Source organism: Drosophila montana, unplaced genomic scaffold (genome assembly GCF_035044405.1).
Source record: "Drosophila montana isolate Dmon_TW-CO22-7 unplaced genomic scaffold, ASM3504440v1 contig_1505_1, whole genome shotgun sequence".
Classification (NCBI taxonomy): domain Eukaryota; kingdom Metazoa; phylum Arthropoda; class Insecta; order Diptera; family Drosophilidae; genus Drosophila; species Drosophila montana.
This window is the reverse complement of record NW_026996452.1, coordinates 3,592,500-3,616,859: the sequence shown is the minus strand read 5'-3', so window position 1 is coordinate 3,616,859 and position 24,360 is coordinate 3,592,500. Positions and strand designations below refer to the sequence as shown.

The window sequence follows — 24,360 nt, the reverse complement described above, 5'->3', positions numbered from 1 at the left end:
TGTTTCTTATAGATATGTTTGCTTCTGAATATTTCAATATTTGGATAAGGCCAGCTTGAATTTATTATGCCTTAAAACATTGTAAAACTAAGATTTAGCGATAGCCAACAATTATTTTATTTGTTGAAAGTGTTGCTTTGTTGCGTAGTGTTGGCCAACAAATAAGGTTTTGGTGGTGGAAATGTAAAATTGCATATTAACGACAGGCCGCAGGCTAGACTTTTTGCCAATTTAGTGGCACTTGCCCACACTGTTTACCTCCCCCCTCCGCCCCTCTCCCTGTGTCTAACAGCTAGCCATAAAATTGTGTTTTGGCCGCTGCTCAATTTCAGAGAATCTTGTTTAGATTTTTTTGTTGCCCTCTCAATTTTTTCTTATGCATAATTATTTATTTATGACCTAATAGGCGCTGGCAGTCTAAATGTCACATACATATAGCCCAAAGTGACATGCGGTGTATCGTTGTATGCATAAACAAACAGTCGGTTGTCTAGCTGTATGCCACATGCTACATGTCGCATGCCACGCCCACTAGCCCGACTCACTTCACACACACTGTGTTTATATATCTGGCGTTACGTTTACTTAAACAAAAGCTCATAAATTTATGCTCGTTGTTTTTGCCACATTTTTGCTACGCATATTTATTATGTCTTTCTGAAAGCATGCCACACACACACACACACGCAGGCGAACACATTTTTGTCGCATGCCCCGTGCCACATGCCGCATGCCACGCCCCACGCAAATCACTGGCACTGCGGCGCCCAGGTGCAAACTTCATTATTTACAGTCTGACGCGTCGCGTCGACGACATCGCGGATTATGTGGCACTTGAGGGGCGGGGCGCTGGGGGCTGGACTGGGGTAGCCTTTTAATTCTAACAGAGCTGAGAGCTAGCAACAACACTAACCACACTAACAACCAGTGTTGTGCATTCTCATGAATTTCATGCAATTCATTTAATGCGCGACGCTCCGGCATTTCGCTGGCAGCTTTTTGCATGATAATGAATTGCACTTTGGCAGGCGGGCTTAGAGGTGTGTCGCCTTATCGTTTGGCTTTGATTTCGGGCATTACGTGGAGTGCATTGCACGGCGGGGGTTATCAGTGCAACGGCGGAGCGGAGCAGCCGCTGCAGCTGCAGCTCAAGGTTGCCAAAGCTTGTCGTCGCTGAGGCCAAACAGAATAAGTAAAACATGAAAAAGTTCGCAAAACACACCCGGCACCAAAACTTTTCTCACAATGCAACTTAACTGCCACGCCCACGTTTCCTGCCAGCCACCCCGCTTCTAGGGGCGCTCATTTGCAGCGCCCCAGCTTTAAGCAAAAAAGTTATCTGGTCTCACAAGTGTTCACAAGGCAGCGGCAGCGGCAGACAAAAACTTTTTTGCGGTCATCCATCGATTTAGTGCATTAAAACTTTTGTCTGATATTTGCCATTTTCCATTTTCCATTTCCCACTTTCTATTTGCCATTTGTAACGTTTGGCAGCAGGTCTGAGCCGCCCAAAGCTGGCAACAATTGTATTTAAAAAAATTCATATAAATGCACATTTACTTATATATATTAAATTTATAGAATACTCAAGGACAAGTCAAAAGCCGAAGCTGGATTAATTTTCATTCTGGTGACTAGCTAATACTCTTCAAATTAGTCATAAACATTATTGAAATATGTTTTTAAAAGATTTTCTTTAGGCATTCCAGGACAAATTTTTTAGCTGCTAATAAATTTCACATTATTATTCAAAAAAGAAAGAAAGCTAAACAGATAAATATTTATTCGTTGATTTTTTTTTAAATTGAAAGACTAATTACTTTTGGAAATACTTTGGTAAACTAAATTTTCGCATTTCAGTTTTTACAATTTAGTTAATGTTTACGAATTTCACATTAATTAATAAAAAATATTAAAAAATTAATTTGTATATGGTGAAATAAAATATATATTGCCCTAAATTGTGCTAATCCCAATATTTGAATAAGTATGTATAGGAATTTTGAGTCTAGAACGATTTTTAAGTACCATGATCATAAACCAATAAAATTAACAACGAGTATACTTTCCAATTATTATAAGCAAGTCTTTACTATAAACATATTATTGTCGAATAATAAGAGTATAATATAAGAAAATGCTTTCCCTTTTGTTTTATTTTGTATAATATTTAATGTCTTTTATTAATATTATGTTTTTCTTATGCTATTAACTATTGGAACATTTGGAATACTCCTTTAAAATCCAATAGATTTTCCCTAATGTTACCATTTTTAAGAGAAAGTTGAAGTAGGTTTTTGCTTTATTTTTTTTGTTAAGGGTATTTAATTAAGAAATGTTTATCCATTGAATTTGCGCTGTGCGGCTCATCTAATGAAGTTTGTTGTTTGTTGTTGTTGTTGTTGTTGTGGGCCAACGCACAAACATAAATTGAATTGTCCGTTTCATTTGGAAAAAAAAAATATATATATATATATAAGCGGAAAAAGGAAGCAAACGTGCAAAAAATTTCACTTTTTCCTTTTGCACTTTTGCTTTTCGTCTCGCCTTCGCGTCTCAATAAATAAATGAAACATTTGTGCCGCAGTTGGGAAGATTTTCCTTTGCCATTGTTTACAATTGTTGCCGTTATTTGCTCTTGTTTTTCTTGTACATTGGATCCAATTCCACAGTAGGGTGTCCCCTTGGCACACATACATATTGTATACAAAAATGAGAAAAGGCTCGTCTCAACATTCGCGCTTGTTGTTTATGGCACCTTTTTCACTTTATTGGAGTTGTGCGCTGTGCTTTATCTTCTGCTTCAAGTATTTCAATATATATATATAAAAAAAAATAACAAGGGTGTTTTTTTTTTTTTTTGGGTTAACTGTGGGTTAAGGGACGCCACAGGACGCATCATAAATCATTTGAAGAGCCGCTTGGCGTGAGCTTTAAGTGCGGCCCGCCTCTAATGAGACAAACTTTTTACATATGCCGGACTCTTTTTTTTGTGCAGAGGGGCTGTGAAAAGTCGAGAGGGGCAACTGTTGAATGGACAGAACAAATGGGCTGCCCATTGGCAAATACAAGTCCGTTAAAATTGCATTTGAAATGTCGGAGCAATTTATATGTTAAATAAAGCTGTGCCGGAAGTGGCAAGCGAAAGCAAATTGAATTGAGCTTGGCCAAATGTAGAATTTAGTCGTTGTTGCTGCCGCACAGCTATTTAATGCTCGGAACGAATAAATGAGTTTTGTGTATTCCAAAAAATTGCTTACACCAAAATTTCGCCCAAAAATATGTCGTCTAATCTGTGGCTCAGCTCGGGATTTTGAGGTTCTTAAAAATAAATGCCTTTAAAGGCTTTCAGATTTTTAGTACCATGTGCCCAAATGCGCAATCGATGCAATTTCGCCATTAAATAAAGAGAGATTTTGAAAGCTCAATTGAAGTTTAATTAACATTATTTTTTTGCAACATTTTTTATATAATATGAAGACACATTAAAGCAGGATAATGTGTTCCCAAAAGTGAATTCGCTGCAATTTCGCATTAAATAAAATCCAAATGTTAAAGATAAGAATAGTTTTTGCATATCTAGTCTGTTTAAAGGATTGAGTAGCACAATTCGAGGATAAAATTTTAGAAGATCATCTGCATCTGGCGTTTCTCTAGCGTTATCGCAAAACGGAACTTGCCACAAAACATTTACTAGAATCCTTTGAATTATGCTGATATTTCTGTATTTAAGAGTTAGGGAAAGAAGTCGATTTGAAGAAATGGAGAAAAAAAAAGAAGAAATACCAAGAAATTTGCCACATTTGCTGACGTTTAACCTTTGGCACAAAATTCGATGTCCGCTGCTGTTGCTGCTGCGGCGGCTGCTTAAAAGTGAGCCATGCATAATTTATGGCTTATAAGGAACGAAGCTGTAGCCAAGGATATGTGACTGAATTTATCTAAGGTTTGCAGTCAACGCACAGACACACGGACATGAATTTTTTAGATTTTTTTTTTTTTTTTGCCAGTTTCTAACACACACTCACACACATAAACGCTGTGAAGCACTGTGGGGCTTATCAGCTGTCTTTCGTTCTATATTTTTCTCTTTATTTTTCTCGATTGCATGAATATTTATGCCAACGATATTGAACGCGCCCTATATAGATTTGTTTATATGTATATATTGGCCGCTTATAGCAGTTGTCTAGAAGCTGCTTAAAAGTCGAGCAGCGACGCTTTGTCGCTGCGTTTGTTGTTTCCTTGGCTGTTTACGCGGCGTATGCGCAACGTGGCAGGCGACTTAACGCTGTTGGTAAGTTACTGTTATGGCTCACTGTGTGTGGTGCTCCTAATGGTGCTTCCCACCCTACGTTTAGTTCGTCTATATGTTATTTATTTATAAAACAGACGGTTGACATTTTTTCTTTTTGCCACGCCCAGCCATAAAAGCTGCATAAGAACAACAAGAACTACGCATTGAGCGAGACAATAATAGTAAATCGAGCCACACTTGAGAAGCAGTTCATGTTTTACTTACATTGTGCTCAACTATTGAAACCTTATCTTAATAGCTACAACTTGGTCTCAGCGAAAGGGAAGTGCTTCTGCAATAAATGAGCCAAGTTTGGCCAGTTGGTTAACAACTAAACTTAGTTAGCATTTATTACAGTTTAATATATTTATAGTATTTAGTTGGCCAAAACAATTCAAATTAAAGCTAACAGTAAAGTTTCCAAACATAACAAAGCTTGTGTGCTTGGCATAAGATTGTGGTTTTTCTGTTATTTTTTATTTTTTTTTAATTTTAAGCATTTTAAAACTCATACCCGTATCAATGGAGGTGCCAAATGTCGTGAGCGCCTGTTGCTCTGATAATCCGCTGATGAGCAGCAGCTGGCAAATCAGGAAGCTGCGTATTAGTCCCATGTTGCCAACTTTGCCAGCTCGCTCGCTTTCAGGCTTAAACGTTCAACTGTATTAGATTATAATGTGGCCTAAGTGCGTGCTTGAATTATTCAATTATTTTCTTCTTGTTGTTGTTGTTGTTGTTACTTGTTGTTTGTGCTTATGAATTATTTCTTGTAATTATTTTAAATGTCTGTGTCTCTTCTTTGTCTCTCCAAGTGGCTGGCAAAAGTTGTTTGTTAATTCGCGCTGTAAAGTAGGCAATACTTTTTAGTTTAGCATCAACTTGTGCCAAATTTGATTGGTGTCTTTGGGTTTTTTTTTTATTTAAAGAATTCTTTTAGCTCGAATTTAATTGATAGATAAATAATTATTTTTATTATCATTAACATTACTATTATTTTAATTTATTTGTAATTATTATTATTTAAATTTGTATACTATGCAACACTCACTATAGTATAATAAAGTAGAATCTATTAACATAACCTTTTTTGAATATTTAATTCAACCAATTCAACCAATTGCATGTGGAAAATGCAGAAAATCACATTAATTTAAAAAAAATTATATATGTAATTGCTTTTTGTTGAAAGCTGAAATGCATAATGGGCTGAAATTGTTGAAAACTTTTAAGTCCAACATAAATATAAAGAGCTTACAGTTTATATTCAGTTGAAATTGAAAATTATTTTCATCGATAATTATATCATTTATTAATGTAATATAAAATAATAATTATGAAAAAACTCGAAATTTAGTAAAAGTTCTAATTTAATGAATTGGTATTGCATTGTTGGCTTCATTATTGAAATTAAAGTTGTATGATAAGCCTAGTTTTCGATAATTTATTTAAGAGCTAGTGCAATTAAATTAATGAATCAAAGCAATATTCTTTAGCCATTAGCTTAGATTGGAATATCAGATTCTGCTTCTTAGAAGCAGGCTGCAAGTCGATATTTTAATAATATGCGTGTGGTTTTCTATTATTCAGAAATAATCCACATTTGTGCCCAAATGCATATTTGAATATATTAGCTTTGTTCTGGCATAAATTATAAATTAGCCAAATTTATTGATCAATAAATGAATAATTTTTTTTTTCTGCTTTAGGCATTATTTATAAATTTATTTAAATCAATGTTTGGATTAGCATTTTATAATAAACTATTTTAGTGCACATTTTTCACTCGTGCAATTGCCTCTGTTATGCGTGCATTTAAATATGGAAATGTATTTGGTTTTTGTGTATTTGCATAATTTAATTGATATCACTTTTTTTCGTGTGCAGCAGCAAATGAATGCCTGCTTTTGTATTGTATTTATATTTTATAATATCCACTTTTATCTTTTTTGTTTGATAAATTAAACGATTTAATTAAGCGCCGGCTGGCTTTTGTGTTTGCTTAATTATTACATATATTTTTTGTATTTTCTTTTTTAATCTCCACATTGAAGGGCTGCGCTGCGTGTGTGTTTACTTTAAATGGCCATTGTTTTATAACTACACCTCTTTTGACATTGTTGTTAATTATGACAACTTAATACGCTTTATGGCCGTTAACAGATGCGTGTAAAGCTTAAGAGCTGCCGTATTGAAATACGACACGCACGCCTCGACTGCATTGAAATGTCAATGGCAATGGCAATTGGCCAGGCCGGGACAGAGCGGGGCATAATTCACATTTGTGTCAAGTTCATGTGCTTCGTGTAATGCAAAACAAAAGCCAAATCAAAATATACAAAAAAAATATATGTCTGTCTGCTAAGAGCAGCTGTGCTAAGAGAACCCTTAAAAGAACAACAACAACGACGACGCGCAGAAGCATCGAAAGTCAACTGTGGAAACACTGAGGGAAACACAGACGCGCTGTAAAAGCTTCCTGGCCTGGCCAAAAAAACCAAAAAATATGTTCGCCTAAACTTGGCGCCAATGCGACGCCAGGCACAGTAAACACACACGCACGCACCGCACAGCAAGTCCGATTTTTGCAATATAATTAACACTTTTTAATATTTATTTGGGTGCAAATAAATGTATTTATTTTCAAATTTTATTTATTTATATTTTTCGAATATTTTCTTGTCACTTGTTTTTTTGTTGGTTTTTTTTTGGCAATTTACTTAGGATTCGCCTTTTTTCAATGCCCAATTCTCGGGCTGTGCTGCTTTACGGCTGGGACACGTCCTGTGGCACACACACGTCCGTTTTAATTCAAAGTTCGTTGCCAACTGAGTTTTGAGCGCAATGCGGCGTATCTTAAAAATACAAATCGCCAGCCAGCAGCATCCAAAAGCAGAAACAAGCAGTTTGTGAGCTTGCGCTCAACAAAAAAAATTCTGATAACCGTCAGGAACTTGCACTCAATGCCGAGTGAATCATGTGCGTGTGCGTGAGTTAGTGAGTGTGTTGGTGAGTGAGCGAGTGAGTGAGTGAGTGAGTGAGTGTGTTTTCTATGCCAAGTAGCTCGGCGGCGTCAGGAAATGTTTGGCTGAGCGCTTATCAGTCGGCAGCAAATGCTTATACGACTCTGTCTGCGGCTAATCAGCTGCAATTTGTCAACAGCGAAATAACAAATGCAAATTTCAAATGCTGCATAACTAAATGAACCGTATTAATAATAATTAAAATCTTGTGTTGTTTATGGCATGAATGACATGTGCCAATTGAACGTACAGTTTAAATAGGGTATATTGCAGTTGTGCATATGCATGCAACGGACTGTGGGAAGGCGTCCCGTCTGAACATCTGTCTATCTGTATTACTCTTTTTCAAATCTGTATATATATATATTTTATCCCTTTGGTAACATATCATTTTCTATAAAAATCGATATTAGACTAACTTGTATAGCTTAAAAGGTAAAAGTTAAATTTGTAGCATATGTGTCTGAGTTTGTACAACTACAGGGTATATTATAGTCGAGCAGACCGCGATTGGAGCACGCTTACTAATTAGTTTTGTTTTTTATTTGCTGTCGCCCAATTAGCCTGAGACGCATTTAAACCAAACGCCGCACCGATAAGAATCCCACATGACGCGTTCAGACAATTGACCCACTACTGTGCGCCGTGCGGGGGAATTCCAGATGTATATATTATAGATGTATACATATATATCCTCTATCTGCACTAGTTGTTTGGGGCAATGGGTCAAGTTTAAGCCTGTTTTTGTCTGTGCGTCGCATTGCGATTCTTAAGAGTTGAGTTCATTTCTCCCCGCCTCTGGCTCACAATCTCACTCTTTCGCTCATATGTATTTTAATTACTAATTATTTAAGTCGCAATTGTTAAGTGCGCGATAAGTACGGAGACTGTATAGGATTGTCTGTGCTATATCAGCAAAAAAAAAAACAAAAAAAAAAAACACTTAATGACCTCACGACTTCCTTTTGTCGAAGGCACAGACTGCAACAACTTGTGTTTTCCAGGGAAAATTAGCAAATGCTTGGGCTTATCACAAATAATCTAGTTATTATACATTAAGCTTATAGTTCTTAAAACTATATTTGTTCGTATTAAAAAGATTATGAAGCTATCGCTTTATGAATTTTTTGTACTATTTTTTAATTACGTACTTTAGTCAGAAAAATGTATTCTTAGAATTTATTATGTTTTATAATGAAAACAAGCTGCAAGCTGAATTGAGTAATTTTCTTGGACTACGATAGCAATTTAAAAAGTTTACTTTTATCAAACAATTGAGTAGAAGAGAAAGCTAAATATAAAAAATATGTTTTACGTTGGTTTAGAAAACTCTTTACTAATGAAAAAAGTACATTTTCTTTGTAGTCGAACTTTGTGCTATCTTTAGCATTGATATTTAGCTTAATGCCCAAAAATTCTAAAAACTGGTAAGCCAATTATCCTTGGCAAATACTTGTTAAAAGGCAGCGTAGTTAACGGTTAAAAATAAATAGTTATTTTAAAAACAAACACATTTTAATTTTAGGTGCAATTTTGGCAGTCATTAAATTGGATTAAAGAAATCGAATTTATGAAAAATCGCATTTTATATCGAGCCAATATAGTTTCCACCCAATTGTGTTGCAGTAAATGTTTGTTTTGAAAATTAACAGCATAATCTATTGCCTGAAAGTTTTCCTAAATAATGGAATTACAATTATTTCTGCATACATTATCATTCTCGACTTGAGCTACAATCAAAGAAGTTAAGCTTTTTGCCAGCTGCTCTGCTGTGCGTCTGCTCTCGGCGTAAGCTCTTTTAAACTGTGTCTGTGCTCGAAGCATGATGCAATGGCTTAGTTAGATTGCACTTGACTTGTCTTAAACGTTCGCCAAATACGACTCAACTCGTACTTAGCTGTTGTACGGTTTGCAAGTGCCCCGCTTGCCACACACTCATTTGCTAAGCTCTTGCACTCGCTCACAGTAGCACAGCACGGCTCAAGGTTTTTGTTTGTGTCCAGCATTTTGTGATTACAGTTCAGTTTGTTGAACTTGGCCAACAGTTTAACTCATACTTTTTGTGGCCATAAATGCAAATTCAAAAATAATAAATGCTGTGGCACACTTGTTGAAAAATCACAATAATAAATTAAATAATAATACTGCTTAAAATTTATAAATAAAATAAAAGGGAGAGTATGTATATTTTAAAAACAATTCAATTCATACAATTAAATATTGAATTTAATATGGATATTATTAAAACTTTTTCGATGGTTTTTAAATTGCAAATCCTTCGACTGGACAGTTTAAAAAATATATATACAATATAAATAAAAAAGAGTCTTGTTTGAAGGATCGAGACTATAAAACGAACTGGACTGACGTTAATTGAAAATGTATATTTTATTTATGGAATAATGGAAATGCTTGGTAAAAACAATACAATTTTGCTTTTTGAAAATTTAAATTTACATTCAATCCAACAATTTGACTATTTTTATAACAATTGTTAATTGTTCTACGCGACGTGAGGTAAATTTTTGTAGGTCGGCCTAATATTTAAGCGCGCATTGTAGGGCGACAACTATTTGAAGTGCCAGCCTGAAAGTATGCAACACAAAATATCAACGTGTTGCCAAATGAAAGCAACGAAGCACGAATAAACTAGAGACTGTAAATTAAAAGCATAGAGCTAATAAAAAAACCCCACAAGCACATACACACACATACACACGCACACATATAACTCTATATATCCTCTATACATCGGGCCTAAAAATTAAACGAAAACAAATTCAGTTGAGGCAGTTGAGAGCCCACCTAACATGACACTAAATAAACAGCCAGTTGTTACTTACTCAACAACGAAGCCAAACAAATAGTAAAACACCAAAATCCAATACAAAAGCAAACACACACACACACACTCGCACACACACTCGCACACATTCACACATGCACATTTATACACACAGCAACTAAGTAAATGGTTAGTTCTGTGACATTTTCTAAATTGAAAAACTACAAAATGACTGACAACAGATTAGAGTGTGAGAGGGGGGGGGGTTTGAGCATTTGAGTCGTGGGGTGGAAAGGGGGGGGCGTTGGTAGTTGGCCACACAGACAACAGCTGTGGCCATTCATGCAAGCCCAACAGCTACAGCAAATACATCATGTGCCTTGACTTTGGGCCGGGCGAGGCTCTATAAAAAATGTGGCAACAACAAAAGTTGCAAGCTGAAGTTGAATAAAACTCATTTGTCTAAGGGTGCAGCGGGCAGGCTGTGGCGCAACAAATTGAGGTGGCAGCTAGTATGAAGCCTCAAAGGCATCCACAACTTTGCCAACAGTTTATGGAGTTTATGTTTGGGCCGTCGTCTCGACTCACCTGTAAATTTGCATTGTTCGAGCAGCTCATCGCTGTGATCCTTGCAGTCCGTATCGCCATCGCAGACAAATCTAATGGGTATGCACTCGCCGCTCTCCCTGCAACGGAACTGCTTCTCCTCGCAATAGTGCGGCAGGCTTTGAGCTGTAAGCAGAGATGAAAAAAATAAACATATTTGACAAATCAAATGCATATTAATTAATCAGGATGAGATACTGCGGCGAACCGAACAACAGAGCCTAATCAAATTCATAACTAACATTTAAGTTGAAAACTTTGGCTCGTTAACCGCACCGCACAATGTGAGTGAGGGGGGTGGGGGTGGGGGGAGGGGAGGCGTTGCGGGTCGCGTTGACAAGCTTTAAGATCTTTGTAAGGTCGGGGCCAAAAGCTGACAATAAACAAAAACTTGTAAATAATAAAGTGGGTGGGCAGCTTGTAAGCAGGTTTGGGTGTGTATGTGTGTGTGTGTGTGCGTGTGTTAAAGGGTAAGCCGCAAAATATGCCGCTATAAACAAAAGGGCACAAGTTTTTGATATTAATAAGCGCAAATACAAAGCATGCTTAAAGGCAGTGTGTGTGTGCGTGTGTGTGTGTGTGTGTGTGTAAGCTAGGAACTGGGACTCATCAATCGTTTATGGCATTCGGCTGGGCGCTTAGTGACAAAGTCACTTGTAAACAAAATGGCGGCAGGCGCATTTCCGCTTAGCCATAAAATAGCTGATGATTTACCGGATTTGGCAAAAGTTTAAGGTGTACTTGTGCGTGTGCCTGTTTATGTGTGAGCTGACTACCAAATAAGCTGTGTGTGTGTGTCTGTGTGTGTGTGTGTGTGTGTGTGTGTGAGGCAGCTGCTTATGTGCTGTGATTAGCTTAAAATTGTTTCGAGTGAGCAAAAGCATGTGCCATTTGACGTTTAATTGGGCACATTTAATACAAGGAGACACTTGCTTAGGCAATGTTTTAGCTACGCACGAGCTCAATACGCACACACATTTAATTAGAATTCCAGACAAATTCAAGCAATGCCCCTCGCACACACACACACGCACGCACACGCACGCACACATCAACGCACTTCATTAATGTTAGAAATTCGAAGCGTGCAGCAAAAGAATCCATTGTATTTACATTTTTGGCTTTTGTTTTAAATTCTATAAATGTATGAGTGTGTATGTGTGTTTGCGCTTAACATAAGAATGTTGCATAGTTGAAGCAAATAGTCAAAAAAAAAAATAATATAATTATAGCTTCAAGAGCACAAAAATAAATTGCAAATATATTCGGCAAAGCTTAAAAAACTGTTTAAAATATTTGTTAAGCTTTTGTTTCAATGGCGGATTCTTTCCATTTTATATATATTTCTAAATGCAAGTAGCGTGGCCTAGAAGTGGAAACAGATAGCAGCGCATTACAGAGTATTCTGTTCGGGGTCTCCTCTTTCGCATAAAAAGATAGATTGACTAAGCCTTTAGTCCTAGTTTACATTCACTTTCGCGTTCCTCGGTCCGCTAAGCGGGACGTGTTGCTTAAATTAGCTCATCTCAAAAAGGCGACCAACTTTTAAGTTGAAACAAAATATATCTATATATGTAAATAATTATATATAATTGATTTTATTTGATTTCTTATCAATTATCTGACTGATTGATCATCAACGCGTCTCGCACAATTTTCTGAAAATGTTCAGCTACCTTTCAACGTGCAAGCGTGGAAAACGAGCGAAAACTGTTTGTGGAAAACTACTAATTTTTAAGAGGATCAAACTAATTGTCCAAGATAAATAATAGAAATTCGTTGCAAACGCGTTTCATACTTCTCGGCAAACTCACACGACTGTTCGGAAAATGGGCGGAACTACATTTGCTTTAGAGCTGTTTACATTTACAAAAAGTTTTCAATGGATAAAGGTCTGAACGCTTTAGTACAACAAATATTATTAAAAATTTAATTAAAAATTGTGCATATTATATATTTTCATATATATCTTTACACATATTTGTATATGCATCTGCACAATTCACTGCGCTTCGTCGCGTTAGGAGCTTCTCAATTATTTAAAAGGCGCTCACACGAAAATTGGCAGAGAAAAAACGAAATATATTTTGATTATTTGATTTTTTGGTGCATGGCAAATGCGTTTAAATATGAAATGCAAAGAGTTTTCGTTCGTTTTATTATGTGAATGGGAATTTATGTGCAAATGCTGCAGCAATTGTTGCAGCACAAATCTCTAGCTCTAGCTCTCTCCCTCATCCACTCCCACTCCCCCACTCCCCCTCTCTCTCACTCTCTCCCTCACCATCTCACTGTTTTCTTTGTGTCCCTGCCTGTGTGTATGCCACGCAATTTGCATTTTAAGTGAGTCGTTTAGATGCTTAATTGAAATTGCGCTACAATATCGAGATAAATAATTCGAATATACAAATTTGTGTCACATCCAAACACAATGCTCAACTCAAAAGATATATATTTATAGCTGCACTAAATACGATTGATGTGGTTATATATTCGACTTTGTGGAATAGGAGGTCATGAATTATATGACAGCAAAATGTTGGATTGAATATATTTTCATTTTTATATATTTTATTCATTTAATTTATTTTGGTAAAAGCAGAGAATGTTATCAAAATAACTGATTTTACTTTGAGCCAAGTTGAATTTAAGCAAAATCAAATGAAATACTTTGTGATTATTTTAATTTTATTTATGGCTTACAAAAGCAATTCTTCAAATTCATTGGACAAAAGAATTTAAAGATTATATATATTAAATTTAAAATTGCTTTCAATTGAATGAAAATAGTTTTTGTAGTAATAATTGTGAATGCAGAAAACTTAAGTTAAATGCCACTGCCTGATTGAAAGGATATAAGCTAACTGCCTGTTAAATCCAGCTGTCAAACTTGAACATATTGATACCTGTTAGTTGGCAGCCCTTGGAGCTGAAAATTTCTGTTGCTTTGACACAAACAATTTCATTTAGTTTTCTCTAGAGAAAACAAAACGAATAAATGAAGATTGATGTGCAGCAGATTGTGAATGTTGATTTAATTGGCAATTTCCCGGCCTTGAAATCGAAATAGTTTTCATTTAAGGTTCCATTGGATAACATTGCGTTTACCACAATGCCTGTCGAAATTTTTCGCCACCCTAGTGACTTGTCTTAGTTGAATAAATTAAATTACTTTCGACAATAATTTAACGCAACTTACAAGCAACCACAGAATAATAATAAAAAAAAAAAAAAAAAACAAAGAAAGAAGCTGAAACAGAGGCTGGGCCAATTTGATTGACAGAACTTCTCTGCGCTGCTCTGCATCAGATTGTGGCGCCAATTAAATGCGTGTTGCCAGGTTCATTGAACAGCTTTTTCCGCCTGGCAAAGACCAGAAATCAATCATTTGCCCATTCCCTCGGGCGGTTCTCATGAAAATTCGCACCATTAATTCAATTCAACAGTAAGGGGCGGGCGGGCGGGGTCCGGCCAATATGGCTTGGCAAAAGAAAAGAGCGCAATAATAAACAGAAAATCAGCGCAAAAGTCAATCAATGGTCAAATCAATAAAAATGCTTTATTCACAGACTGCCTCGGGCACATTCCAATATCGTATAATAATTATAACCAAAAATATCTGCAATTACGTGCACATATTACGCATAATATCAGTTAAACAGAAATTCGAGAACTTTGCACCAATCACCTGTTGAAAATATGATAAGCTGCCATTAAATGTTAAATAATTCTGTTTGTTCATGAGAGCTTTATCAGAATTTTGTTTCCCCAAAAGGTATCATTATTTTGTCACTCAATGTGCAACACATGAACGGAGACAACTCCGAGCAACTCTAAGCCAATTGTCTACAAGAGTATTTAATCTTCGGCGTGCCGCTTATAACCATTTTATTTACTTTATAATGATAATAAAAGCTGGCAATGGAATTGTATAGAACGGAATATAATAGAATATAATCAAAAGATAACTACAACTATCAGTTTGTCCTGGCAGCCAAGGTGAGACTGATAGTTCTTATCGAATTCGCAAAAGCTTTGACTAGTTTTACTACTTAGTCATGATCGCAGATAGTTTACCTTTACAATCTGATTGATATGTTATAATCTAGTTTACAAGGAAATTTATGAATAATGTTCTTGGTATGGTGGGATACATGAAATTTCTAGCCTTTAAATAGACAAAGCTCGATCTACACTCTGCCGATTAAATATCATTTCGGTCATGGTTTGAACTCGAGATTTCATTCTGCATAGTTTACCTTTACAATCTGATTGATATGTTATAATCTAGTTTACAAGGAAATTTATGAATAATGTTCTTGGTATGGTGGGATACATGAAATTTCTAGCCTTTAAATAGACATAGCTCTATCTACACTCTGCCGATTTAATATCATTTCGTTCATGGTTTGAACTCGCAATTTTATACTGCATAGTTTACCTTTACAATCTGATGTATATGTTATAATCTAGTTTACAAGGAAATTTATGAATAATGTTCTTGGTATACATGAAATTTCTAGCCTTTAAATAGACATAGCTCTCGTGGTCAGACGGGCATATCTAGATCGATTGGCCTTCTGATATATGATGATGAATACATTAGACCCCTTTTAACCCGTTTTCAACGAGTTCAGGGTATGAAAATGACACATATTTTAAAGTACACATATGCGATTTAAATAATATTTCTCGACCTTAAACTGTCTGAAAATGGAACCGATTCGCAAACGTTTCATTGTTGTACTTCAGGCTTAATTGACATTTGTTTTTTTAAATATTGCTCTCTTGAGTTAGTAATTAAAAATGAGTTCGTTTTTTAGCTAAGGCATTTTAATTGCTTTACTTTCTAATTAATTTTTAATTGTATTCCTCAATTACTTTAAGGGGCTCGCAAGTCCAAACAGTTGCTTCTTTGAAGGGCAAATATTAATGGGCGACATATTATTTCCAGCTAATGATAGTCTAATGAGTACGAATATTAAACTAATGACATTTATGATATTTGCATCATTTTCAGCCAATACTTGAACCACTATGCAGCGGTTTTTTTTCGCGTTTGCAGGTAAGTTTTGTTTTTTCACGTTTTATCATTTATCAGTTAATTACTTTAATTTTGTGTGTGGCATTTGTGATAATTCGTATGCTGATAAAAACTTTGCCCACAAATACGATAAATAACATTTGCATACACTTAAAGCGGGTATTATTATTTGGTCATGAAATGTGTAACGTATCGAAGAGGAGATCATATATTGCTCTTAATTATGATACCCTAGGCCATGTGTGTATAAGGGTATTTAAGCTTCAGCGTGTTTTCCACTCGTATATGCATGTGAAACGAGCGCTATTTACAAAGCTGGTTTGTGTCTTGGCTACACTGCAATTACGAGCAGGTTAATTATAAGGTGTAGCTGAGTTTTGTGTTTAAGAGAGTTTTTTGCTTCTTTTTTGTGTGAGTTTCTGAGCCGCTCTTAATGGCATTCTCTCGCGAAACATATGCGATATATAGCGCTGGGTATAGTTGTTGTTTGGAAAAAAGGTGGCCTGATCTTTGGTGACGTCACGCAAAACAGCAACAGCTAAGGAAATCGAATAACACAATAATAATAAACAGTTGGCTCACATGTTGTTGCCTTTTTTTTTTTGAGAGCCAAATGTATGAATCAGCGAACATTATTTACATTTGTTTCTCTTGATGAATGATGATCAAATACTTGTTTGTTTTCGATTTGAATTGAATTACCCGACTACGTCACAGGCGAACGCCTCTCACTGTAGAGCATTTCGTTTTCTAATTAAAAATACAATTAGTATGCATTAATACACACACATGTATCTATGGCTATTTGCGCATTGTTGTTGCTTGTTTGTAAACAATGTTGTCAAGTCATGAGCATGTTTCGAAATACACTTGCCAAAAAAAAGCCAGGCCAACAAAAAAAAATCACGCCATTTTTTCTATTTCTTCACTAAACCATTTCCACTGCATACGTGGCGTATGCGCAATTTGCATGTGAATACGTATTTATACACATAATTACAATACTAGAATGAGCATACGTGTGGATTTCCAATTAGACATACGATTAGATTTGTATTTTCAATGAGTTTTACTACGTTTTATCGCTAAACTGAGATTGCAAAGGGTCCATAAAAATGCTCGTCACATTGAAGGTATATCGTATATAGTATATAGTTTTTGTTATTGGATAAGATAAGGATAAGAACTTGTTTTCGTTGATAGTTGTGGCTATTATGTGAGTTAACTTGGCTAAAACAAAGCGTATACGAGCCCTGAAGAAGTGATTCACTCTGGCCTTAAATTTACATATTCCCAAATAGCAAAGATGCGTGGCAAGAGAGGATATGTAAGAGAGGCAGCCTGAATATATCAGGCATATGTCAAGTGGAGCATTTAGTAATGCTTAAAATAATCCTCTGCCTGGCTGCGTGAATTTCAGTCATTTTGACAGCAAAGTTTACGTTCAATTTCTCAATAATTTTTAATGGATTCGGCTTATAAATAAATCTTAATGTGCTGACAACAGCTTATGCCAGAAAACGGGTTAAATCATTCACAACTGCCAAAGTAACTTTCCCAATTGCATTTGGTCGAAAGCTAAAAACATTTATACACTATACGTGGGATGCGAGCCAACGTTCTGCCTGCTACTCACCTGGCTAATTGACTTTAAAATAACTGTTTAGCCAGCTTTGCTGGCTGTGCAATTATATGTATTCAAGGTAAGGTACCTAAGGTACCATTATAGTATCTAAGCGCTAGTCTGGGATTTGAACTAGCGACTTCGTTGTTTAGTGGTTCGCTTAGACAATTCATCTAGCGAGAGCTGGCATTTTATACTTATATATTTTTGAATGCTGACTATTGTGTCCTGCGGGCATTAAAGCATCCAAGTGCTAATGTGGAATTCGAACCAGCGACTTTGTTGATTAGTGGTTTTACCTTCGGTCAATAGTCTGGGATTCGAACCAAGGACTTCGTTGCTCAGTGGTTCGCTTAGGCAACTCATGTAGCAAAAACTGATGATCCTAGCTTATCAATTGTCAGTTTACTAAGTGATGCGGCAAACTTAAGCCCAAGGGCTTTCATCTCTTTCCATATAGTTGTTAAACAAAACTCTGTCTTTCCCCCTATTCCATAATTAATGCTAATAAGTGGCATATTACAAGTTGCAATTTGAGTACCAAAAACTTTTCTTACGAGGTGTTTAACATTGAAATCTTTGAGTTGAGATGATTTTATTGTTGTTGCTTTGTATGTGCTGTCAGTTATGAAAGACAGACTTGTTAAGGTCTGAGTGTGAGTGTGAGTGTGCCTGAATAACTGTGGCTGTAATATACAAACAATTGCAGGTTGTTGTTACACTTTTTTGGTTTCATCTGAAAGTTGTTTTTTTTCTCATTTTTTAGTTGGTAACCAGTTTATTTGCTCATAATTATGCATAAGGTAAAATGAGTTTTGTAATTAAGCCAAAACGGAAATGCATAAAATGCGCCGAGTATATACAAGTATGTTATATATAGCCTGCTCTGCCTGTACAGTCTGAAATTGGTGGCCCACAGCACGTGCACATTTTTGAGCATAATTAGCCAAGTTAATTACAAAAGTCTGGACGAGGACGACAAGTTCTCAGTCCAGATTCTGTCTGCTTCTGCTTCTGCTCCTTGCCCAGTTGCGACAGTTTTTATGATGATGCCGGCCCCAAAAACTTGTTTAATTTCGATTTTAAAATAAATCAACGCTGTCTCCGGCTGCCCCTCCGAATCCGAATCCATATACCCCTACACTGTCCAACATGCGTGCAGCTTTCGTTATGGTCTCTGAATCTGTAGCTGACGTTCATTTGGCCGTCATGAAACGTGCCGAGAACTTCGATTGCGTTTGCGATTCCCAATTTGAGAGCTACCAGATTACCAGTTGACAATTTTCTGTTGCCAATTACCAGTTGGACGACAGTTTCAGCTGATGCTGAAAGTGGCCAAAAATGTTTTGTAAACTTTTGCTACAACGAAGAAATGGCTAAATAATTTGCCTCGAGCTGTCGTTATTGTAAAAATAATTAACAACTAGCAAGGATACACTTGGACCTTGCAGCCGATTTAATGCTCTATTTATTCAATTTTTAAATAATAAAATAAACTATATTTTAGCACCTTTCCAACGAAACAGTTCCTTGTTTTAAATTTTATTGATCGATTGTTCAGCTTTTAGATAATAAGTTTGGTTGGGATAAATCTAAATTTGTTGTATATAACAAGGTTTTCCTAAGATTTTGCTAACAATCTAGCTAAAAGTAAATCTCTTAATTGCCAAAATTGTTCAAATTATCTGTGAAAAAAAAACAAGTTTTCATACCAGGGCTCAACTTTCGAACAATTGTAAAAATTGGCTCTATATAATATAAACTTAATATATAAATTTGGTTATTCTTCAGTTGTGCTACACTCTCTTAAAAATCATAAAAATATTTCATGTAAAAACTCAAGTTTCGACTGATATGAAGATCTGACGCGGCATTTAGACATTCTTTAGACCATGTTTCTCAATATACTTGATATAATTTTTATATAACGTGTATAAAGCCACAGCTGATCAGTCCGATCAAGCCTCTATATATCTCATGGACTCGGCAGCCTTGACTTAGCACATTTCATGGCAAAATTAGAGTACCTTCAGCCAGGTTTTAGCTCAGCTAACACTTTGACCTATTACCTGTTTCGCAATTGTTGCCAATTGTCTGAATTGACATTTGGCCAGACCTCAAAAGCACTTGGCCCGTTTACCCCTTTGTCCGACCATATTTAGGTGAGCGTAATTTGTTTTATTATGGCCAACTGTCAAGCAAAAGCGTAAATGCATTTCGATTGCAAATGTGGCATGTAAATTATTGAACAAGTTTGAACAGGTCTCAAATTTCGCCACAATTGGTGGATGTTACGAATTTTTGACTATTAGACCCTCAAATTTAACCCAGTGACCGTCTCTTGCTAAAGCTTTTTATTTTAACCTTTTGCACTGCTTTATTGTTATAAATATTAAACTTTTTGATTTGCGCTTGAAACTGGCTGAAGGCTTGTTTTTATTTTTGGGTAAGGGGGGAGGGGCGGTTTCTTGCGAATATTAATAATGAAGCGAAATCGCAGTAAGTCGATGTTTGACTGTATTAAGGTTAAGTTGTTCATTAGTCTTTTAACGGATTTCAATAACAGCTGTCAGTTTTTAATAACTATTTGCAGTTTTTTGTGAACCAAGTTGTTTCTTAATTGATTTCCGAAAGAGTATATATCTTTGGAATGCCGAAGATTAAATACCCTTGACAACACAAACGTGTATATAATTTAGTGTGCCCATCGAAATGACTGGCAGATTGATAGATGGATAGATTAAAGATGGATTGTTTAAAAACTTTTTTAAATTTTCAATAACTTAAGCCTAAAGTTAAAGTACTGACTTTTACATAAATACTGTAGCATAAATTATTAAAAGAATCCAGCTTAAGAAAACTTATACAGTCCTTAACACAGAATCCTTTACCCTTTTTTATATCATATGCTTTATAATAGAATAAAGTTTTCTGTTTCTATATAAGCTTCTGTACACCAAAGCTAATCATATGTTATTAGCTTGTGCACATCATAACTGTGTCTTAGATTTCTGCTACTTAATATACTTCACATACTTGAAGTTCCCAACTGATGCACCTGATTCTAAGGCAGCTATAAATCCTTATAAATATTTATACAGCCAAACTGGTTCCAATTTCGTGAGCTCGTCTTGTACCGTGGCATAACTTTGGCTTTGGTTTTCAACACGTGCACCGCACTTCACTTCGCATTGCCGCTCACACACACACCACTGTGCGGAGCGAAAGACGAAGAGCAGCAACTCCAAACGAAAAAAAAAAGAAGGCAAACTAAGCAGAAGAAAAAGAAACTGAAACACTTGTTGCTCTCCCCAGCAGCCATGGGGTCTATGCTCTCTGCAGCCAGATGCCGGCCGGCAGCAGAAGAAGACGAAGAGGAAGAAACATATAATGGGGAAACGGCGAAGAGGCAAATTAAGAGAGGCGCACGGAGCGAGCGGCTTAGGAAAGTAAAAGGTAAAAAAATGTGTGACGTTGTGGAATGTGTTGGGGCATGGCTATAACAGGGAATCGCTGACGATATGCAGCGTGAGACGTTAGCGAATGTTTTTCCGAAAAGCGATTCGCATAAATAAATAAACATTTGGAAATTGGAGGTCTGTTGGTCTGTTAGTCTGGTGGTCTGATCGAATGGAAATGCGAAACCTAACAACAAATGCTGGCACGTCGCGCTACACGCACGCCACACACAGACAGCGCAGACTTGAAGCTTAAAGCTCAAATTGATGTCAGGCGATGCAAAAGAGCTTATTTTCGTAAAAGCGCACTAATACTAATGCAGTTATACGCAATTAAGCGAGATTTGCGCAGGTTTGAACTATTTTTAGTGTTAGTAACCCAAATGCGGGTGCTACTTACATATATCCAACGGCGTGTTTACTTTGCCCGACACATTCTGGAACTTGAATTCCAAATTGAGGCCCTTGCTATTGAAGAAGGACGAGGTACTAGTCGCACTTATGCTATTCGCTGCGGCGGGTGCAAAACTTTTTAGCTTATCCAATTGCGGTCCCAGGGTTGTGGTCTTTATAATCTTCTCCAGCAGCGCCGAACCGCTTAGGTTTGAGATAATTATACTTGGACTGGGCGCTGATGCGGTCACCTGAGCTGCATTCACGGCGGCGGCATTACAAAATTTACTGATGCTCAGGATGCATGTGATAAAGATCAGATGGAACGACGAGGTGAAACTGAAGCTGATCAGCTGCTGCACCCGGCTCTGATAGTTTGAGCTGCTGCTGAAGAATGCGTTTACTTTTGGCGGTGTTTCGAGAACGTTGTTGTTGTTGTTCTCTACTGATGTTGTTGCTGTTGTTGTTGCTGTTGTATTTGCGTTGGTATTGCTTTTGGCTAGGGGTTCATCCATTTTATGCTTGAACTTTGCGATTTATGATTTGATTTTAAATCGATTTTTCGCTGTAAAATGGAAAGTAATCACTTGTCATCTGCTTTACTTTGGGCAAAAACACTTTTCGCACGCAATTTTCTCTAGATACATATTATTCATTATTAAATAATAGCCTGACGACCGCGTCAGCTGTTTTAACGCGAGAATAAATGCCAACTTTGCCAACAAAAATAAAACTCTTGCCAAAAAAATAATAAAAAAAAAGAAATATCATACAGAGAGCCAAACGCCATGATATATTTCGGAGATCGTGAAGACAAAACAAAACAGAAGAGCGTAAAAGAGCAAAAGAAACATGCGGAACAGACTAAAAAAAAAAAAAAATAAAAAATATCATACGATGTTGCAGAAAGTCGAAATAAAGAAAACATGCAAGAATTCAACGGCAGAGTATGCCCTGCTAAGGCAAACCCTATAAAAGGCGAATTGAAAAAATGTGGAAAAAGAGTGGAATTTAAAAAAATGTGTGAAATTATAAGTTATTATGGATTACAAATTATAATTCTTTACTTTTGTTTAGTGAAAGCCCGCTTAGCCCTTGTTAGTGTTAGGTATAGAAAAAACAACAGCACAAAGGTTGCAAAATATAGGGGCGACGACTTCTTCAGGCTGCCCGCTGCGGTCAGCTCGGTTAGCGCAGGTTTTACAAGGTAAACCCTAAACATAAAACAAGAAACTTTGGACTTGTCATGCTGATTGGCTTACAGATGAATAGATCGCACTTATAAGCACACTGCCAAGTGAATCACAGTTAGTTTTTTTTTTTTTTGTGGTTCTGGGAATGGCGCTACCACTACTTGAACTCAAGTACCTCTCTTTGGGTATTGCCCAATGGGTTTCGTTCAGACTGATGTGAAAATTTTAGACGTAAACTGTTCTAATTTTAGAGAAAATTAAAACTAGCTATTTTGGCAAGAGTGAACATTTAAATTATTTTATTTTATTATTATTTTTTTTTGGCAAAGTCAGCGGAAAATGCAAAATGCGGCCTCGAACTACACGTGTTCCGTATATATCGGATATGCCATACAGTTATGCGAGATTCACGCAATTCAGCTGAATAAATTCAGACGTTTGCAATTAACACTTGATTTTTAAATTTGACGTACGGTTATGCGCCGCTCTCTACCTCTATCTTTTTTTTTTTTTTTTTGTTATCGTTGGGCTTACAACAAATATTTTCTTATTTATGTTTGCTTTTTGGGGGGGAGCTCCTAGTTTTCGTACGAAGAATATTATATTTTGTAAGCTCTGCAGCTGCGTAACGGTCCGGCAATATTTCCAGTAACAACAATACGACTGCGCCCAACGCACGACGTTTAACGACTGATCTACCAATGCGAGGCCGCAGTCAACGAAGCGTTCCACTGCGTTCGCTTCGCTTTTGGATTCGGCTATGACCCCCCCCCCCCCCCCCCCCCCTCATCCAGCGCAATCGCACGCAAACACGACGTTGCGATACACGATCGCCACGCGGCAAAAGTTTTGACATTTGCTCGCATGCATTAACTGTATAAATAAGAGAGCGAGAGAGTGAGAATGAGAGCGACAGCAAAAGTGTGCCAGCGAAATGAGAAGAGCTAATGTTAAGAGTTGTAAGGTGGTTGTAAATACTCTTTGTAAAATTCTCTTAAGTAACGCTTAGCACGAACGTTATTTTGGAGGTGTGTACTTGAATTGCGTCTGGTCGAACGAACAGTTGTCGGTTGGGTCTAGCAATTACCTATGACAACCAATTTTCTTTTTGTAATGCTGTTCGCTTAAATTGGTTCTTGGCATAGGTCAGAGACCATGACATGCATAGTATGTTAATTGAATGGGTGATCAAAAATATAAAAAGCCAACGTATTGCTACTACTAGAAGCAACTGGAACTTTTTTAAATGAGTCAATGTCAAGATGAGACGAATATTTGCCATATTATTTAGCACTCGCAAGAAATATTTGCATTAAAAATTTCAGTTTTTTTCTTTCTATGAAAGAACTTAGAACTATATAGATACGATAGTTTCTATTTTCCTTGGCATCTCAAGAATTTCTAAGCACTATTAGCAGGCAATACAGTAAAAGCATTAACATACGGAATTGCAACATTTAACCCTAAGTTCCCAAACGTATTTCGACGCTGTGTTCCGATTTGCATATCGCATAAAAATTCGAAAATGCTAAACAACGGTTAACATATTTACAAATGCGAAAAGGTGTCTGGGAACACACACGAATTGCGTGTTTTTAGTAGCTGGAAACCTTGATAACTATGTACTTCATAAATAGGTTGAGTATTATGTACGTCAGATAAGTGGCCTTTGTGCTGTAATACTAACTGATATCAAATTAAATAAACCAACGGCATACGATAAAGAGGGGCCTCTATCTAACCGGTCAAATCGTTATGCTAAATCATTTGAATTATTCTTGTTTTTTTTTTGACTTTCTAAGCATTTAAAAAGCATTTGCTGGAACTTCAAAAAGTTTGGCAAATCTAATGGACTCAAAGACCGATTTAACGATTGAATGCTGTCAGATAAGTTTAAAAAGATTCGAATACGATTTCAAATCTTTCAGCAACATGTCCAT

The 24,360-nt window shown here is 36.4% G+C and overlaps 1 protein-coding gene and 1 long non-coding RNA gene across 11 annotated transcripts in view; one reads left to right on the top strand and one right to left on the bottom strand.

Moving 5' to 3' along the window:
• Positions 1-23,092, bottom strand: part of LOC135435605 (low-density lipoprotein receptor-like) — a 47,909-nt gene extending 24,817 nt beyond the window's left edge. For 4 of the 10 annotated variants that reach the window (XM_064692791.1, XM_064692764.1, XM_064692798.1 and 1 more), the window contains exons 1-2: positions 21,235-21,841; positions 10,691-10,834 (exon numbers count right to left, since the gene is read on the bottom strand). In XM_064692791.1, coding sequence (XP_064548861.1) covers positions 10,691-10,834; positions 21,235-21,742 — 652 coding nt within the window. In that variant the 5' untranslated portion in view covers positions 21,743-21,841. Of the gene's footprint in view, positions 1-4,811; positions 5,140-7,014; positions 7,164-10,690; positions 10,835-21,234; positions 21,842-22,954 lie in introns of those variants that run through there. The other 6 variants (XM_064692820.1, XM_064692812.1, XM_064692826.1 and 3 more) reach the window with 4 other exon arrangements.
• Positions 15,727-24,360, top strand: part of LOC135435683 (uncharacterized) — a 59,885-nt gene continuing 51,251 nt past the window's right edge. Inside the window, exon 1 of the long non-coding RNA XR_010437413.1 lies at positions 15,727-15,773. This is a non-coding gene — a long non-coding RNA (uncharacterized LOC135435683). The remainder of the gene's footprint in view (positions 15,774-24,360) is intronic.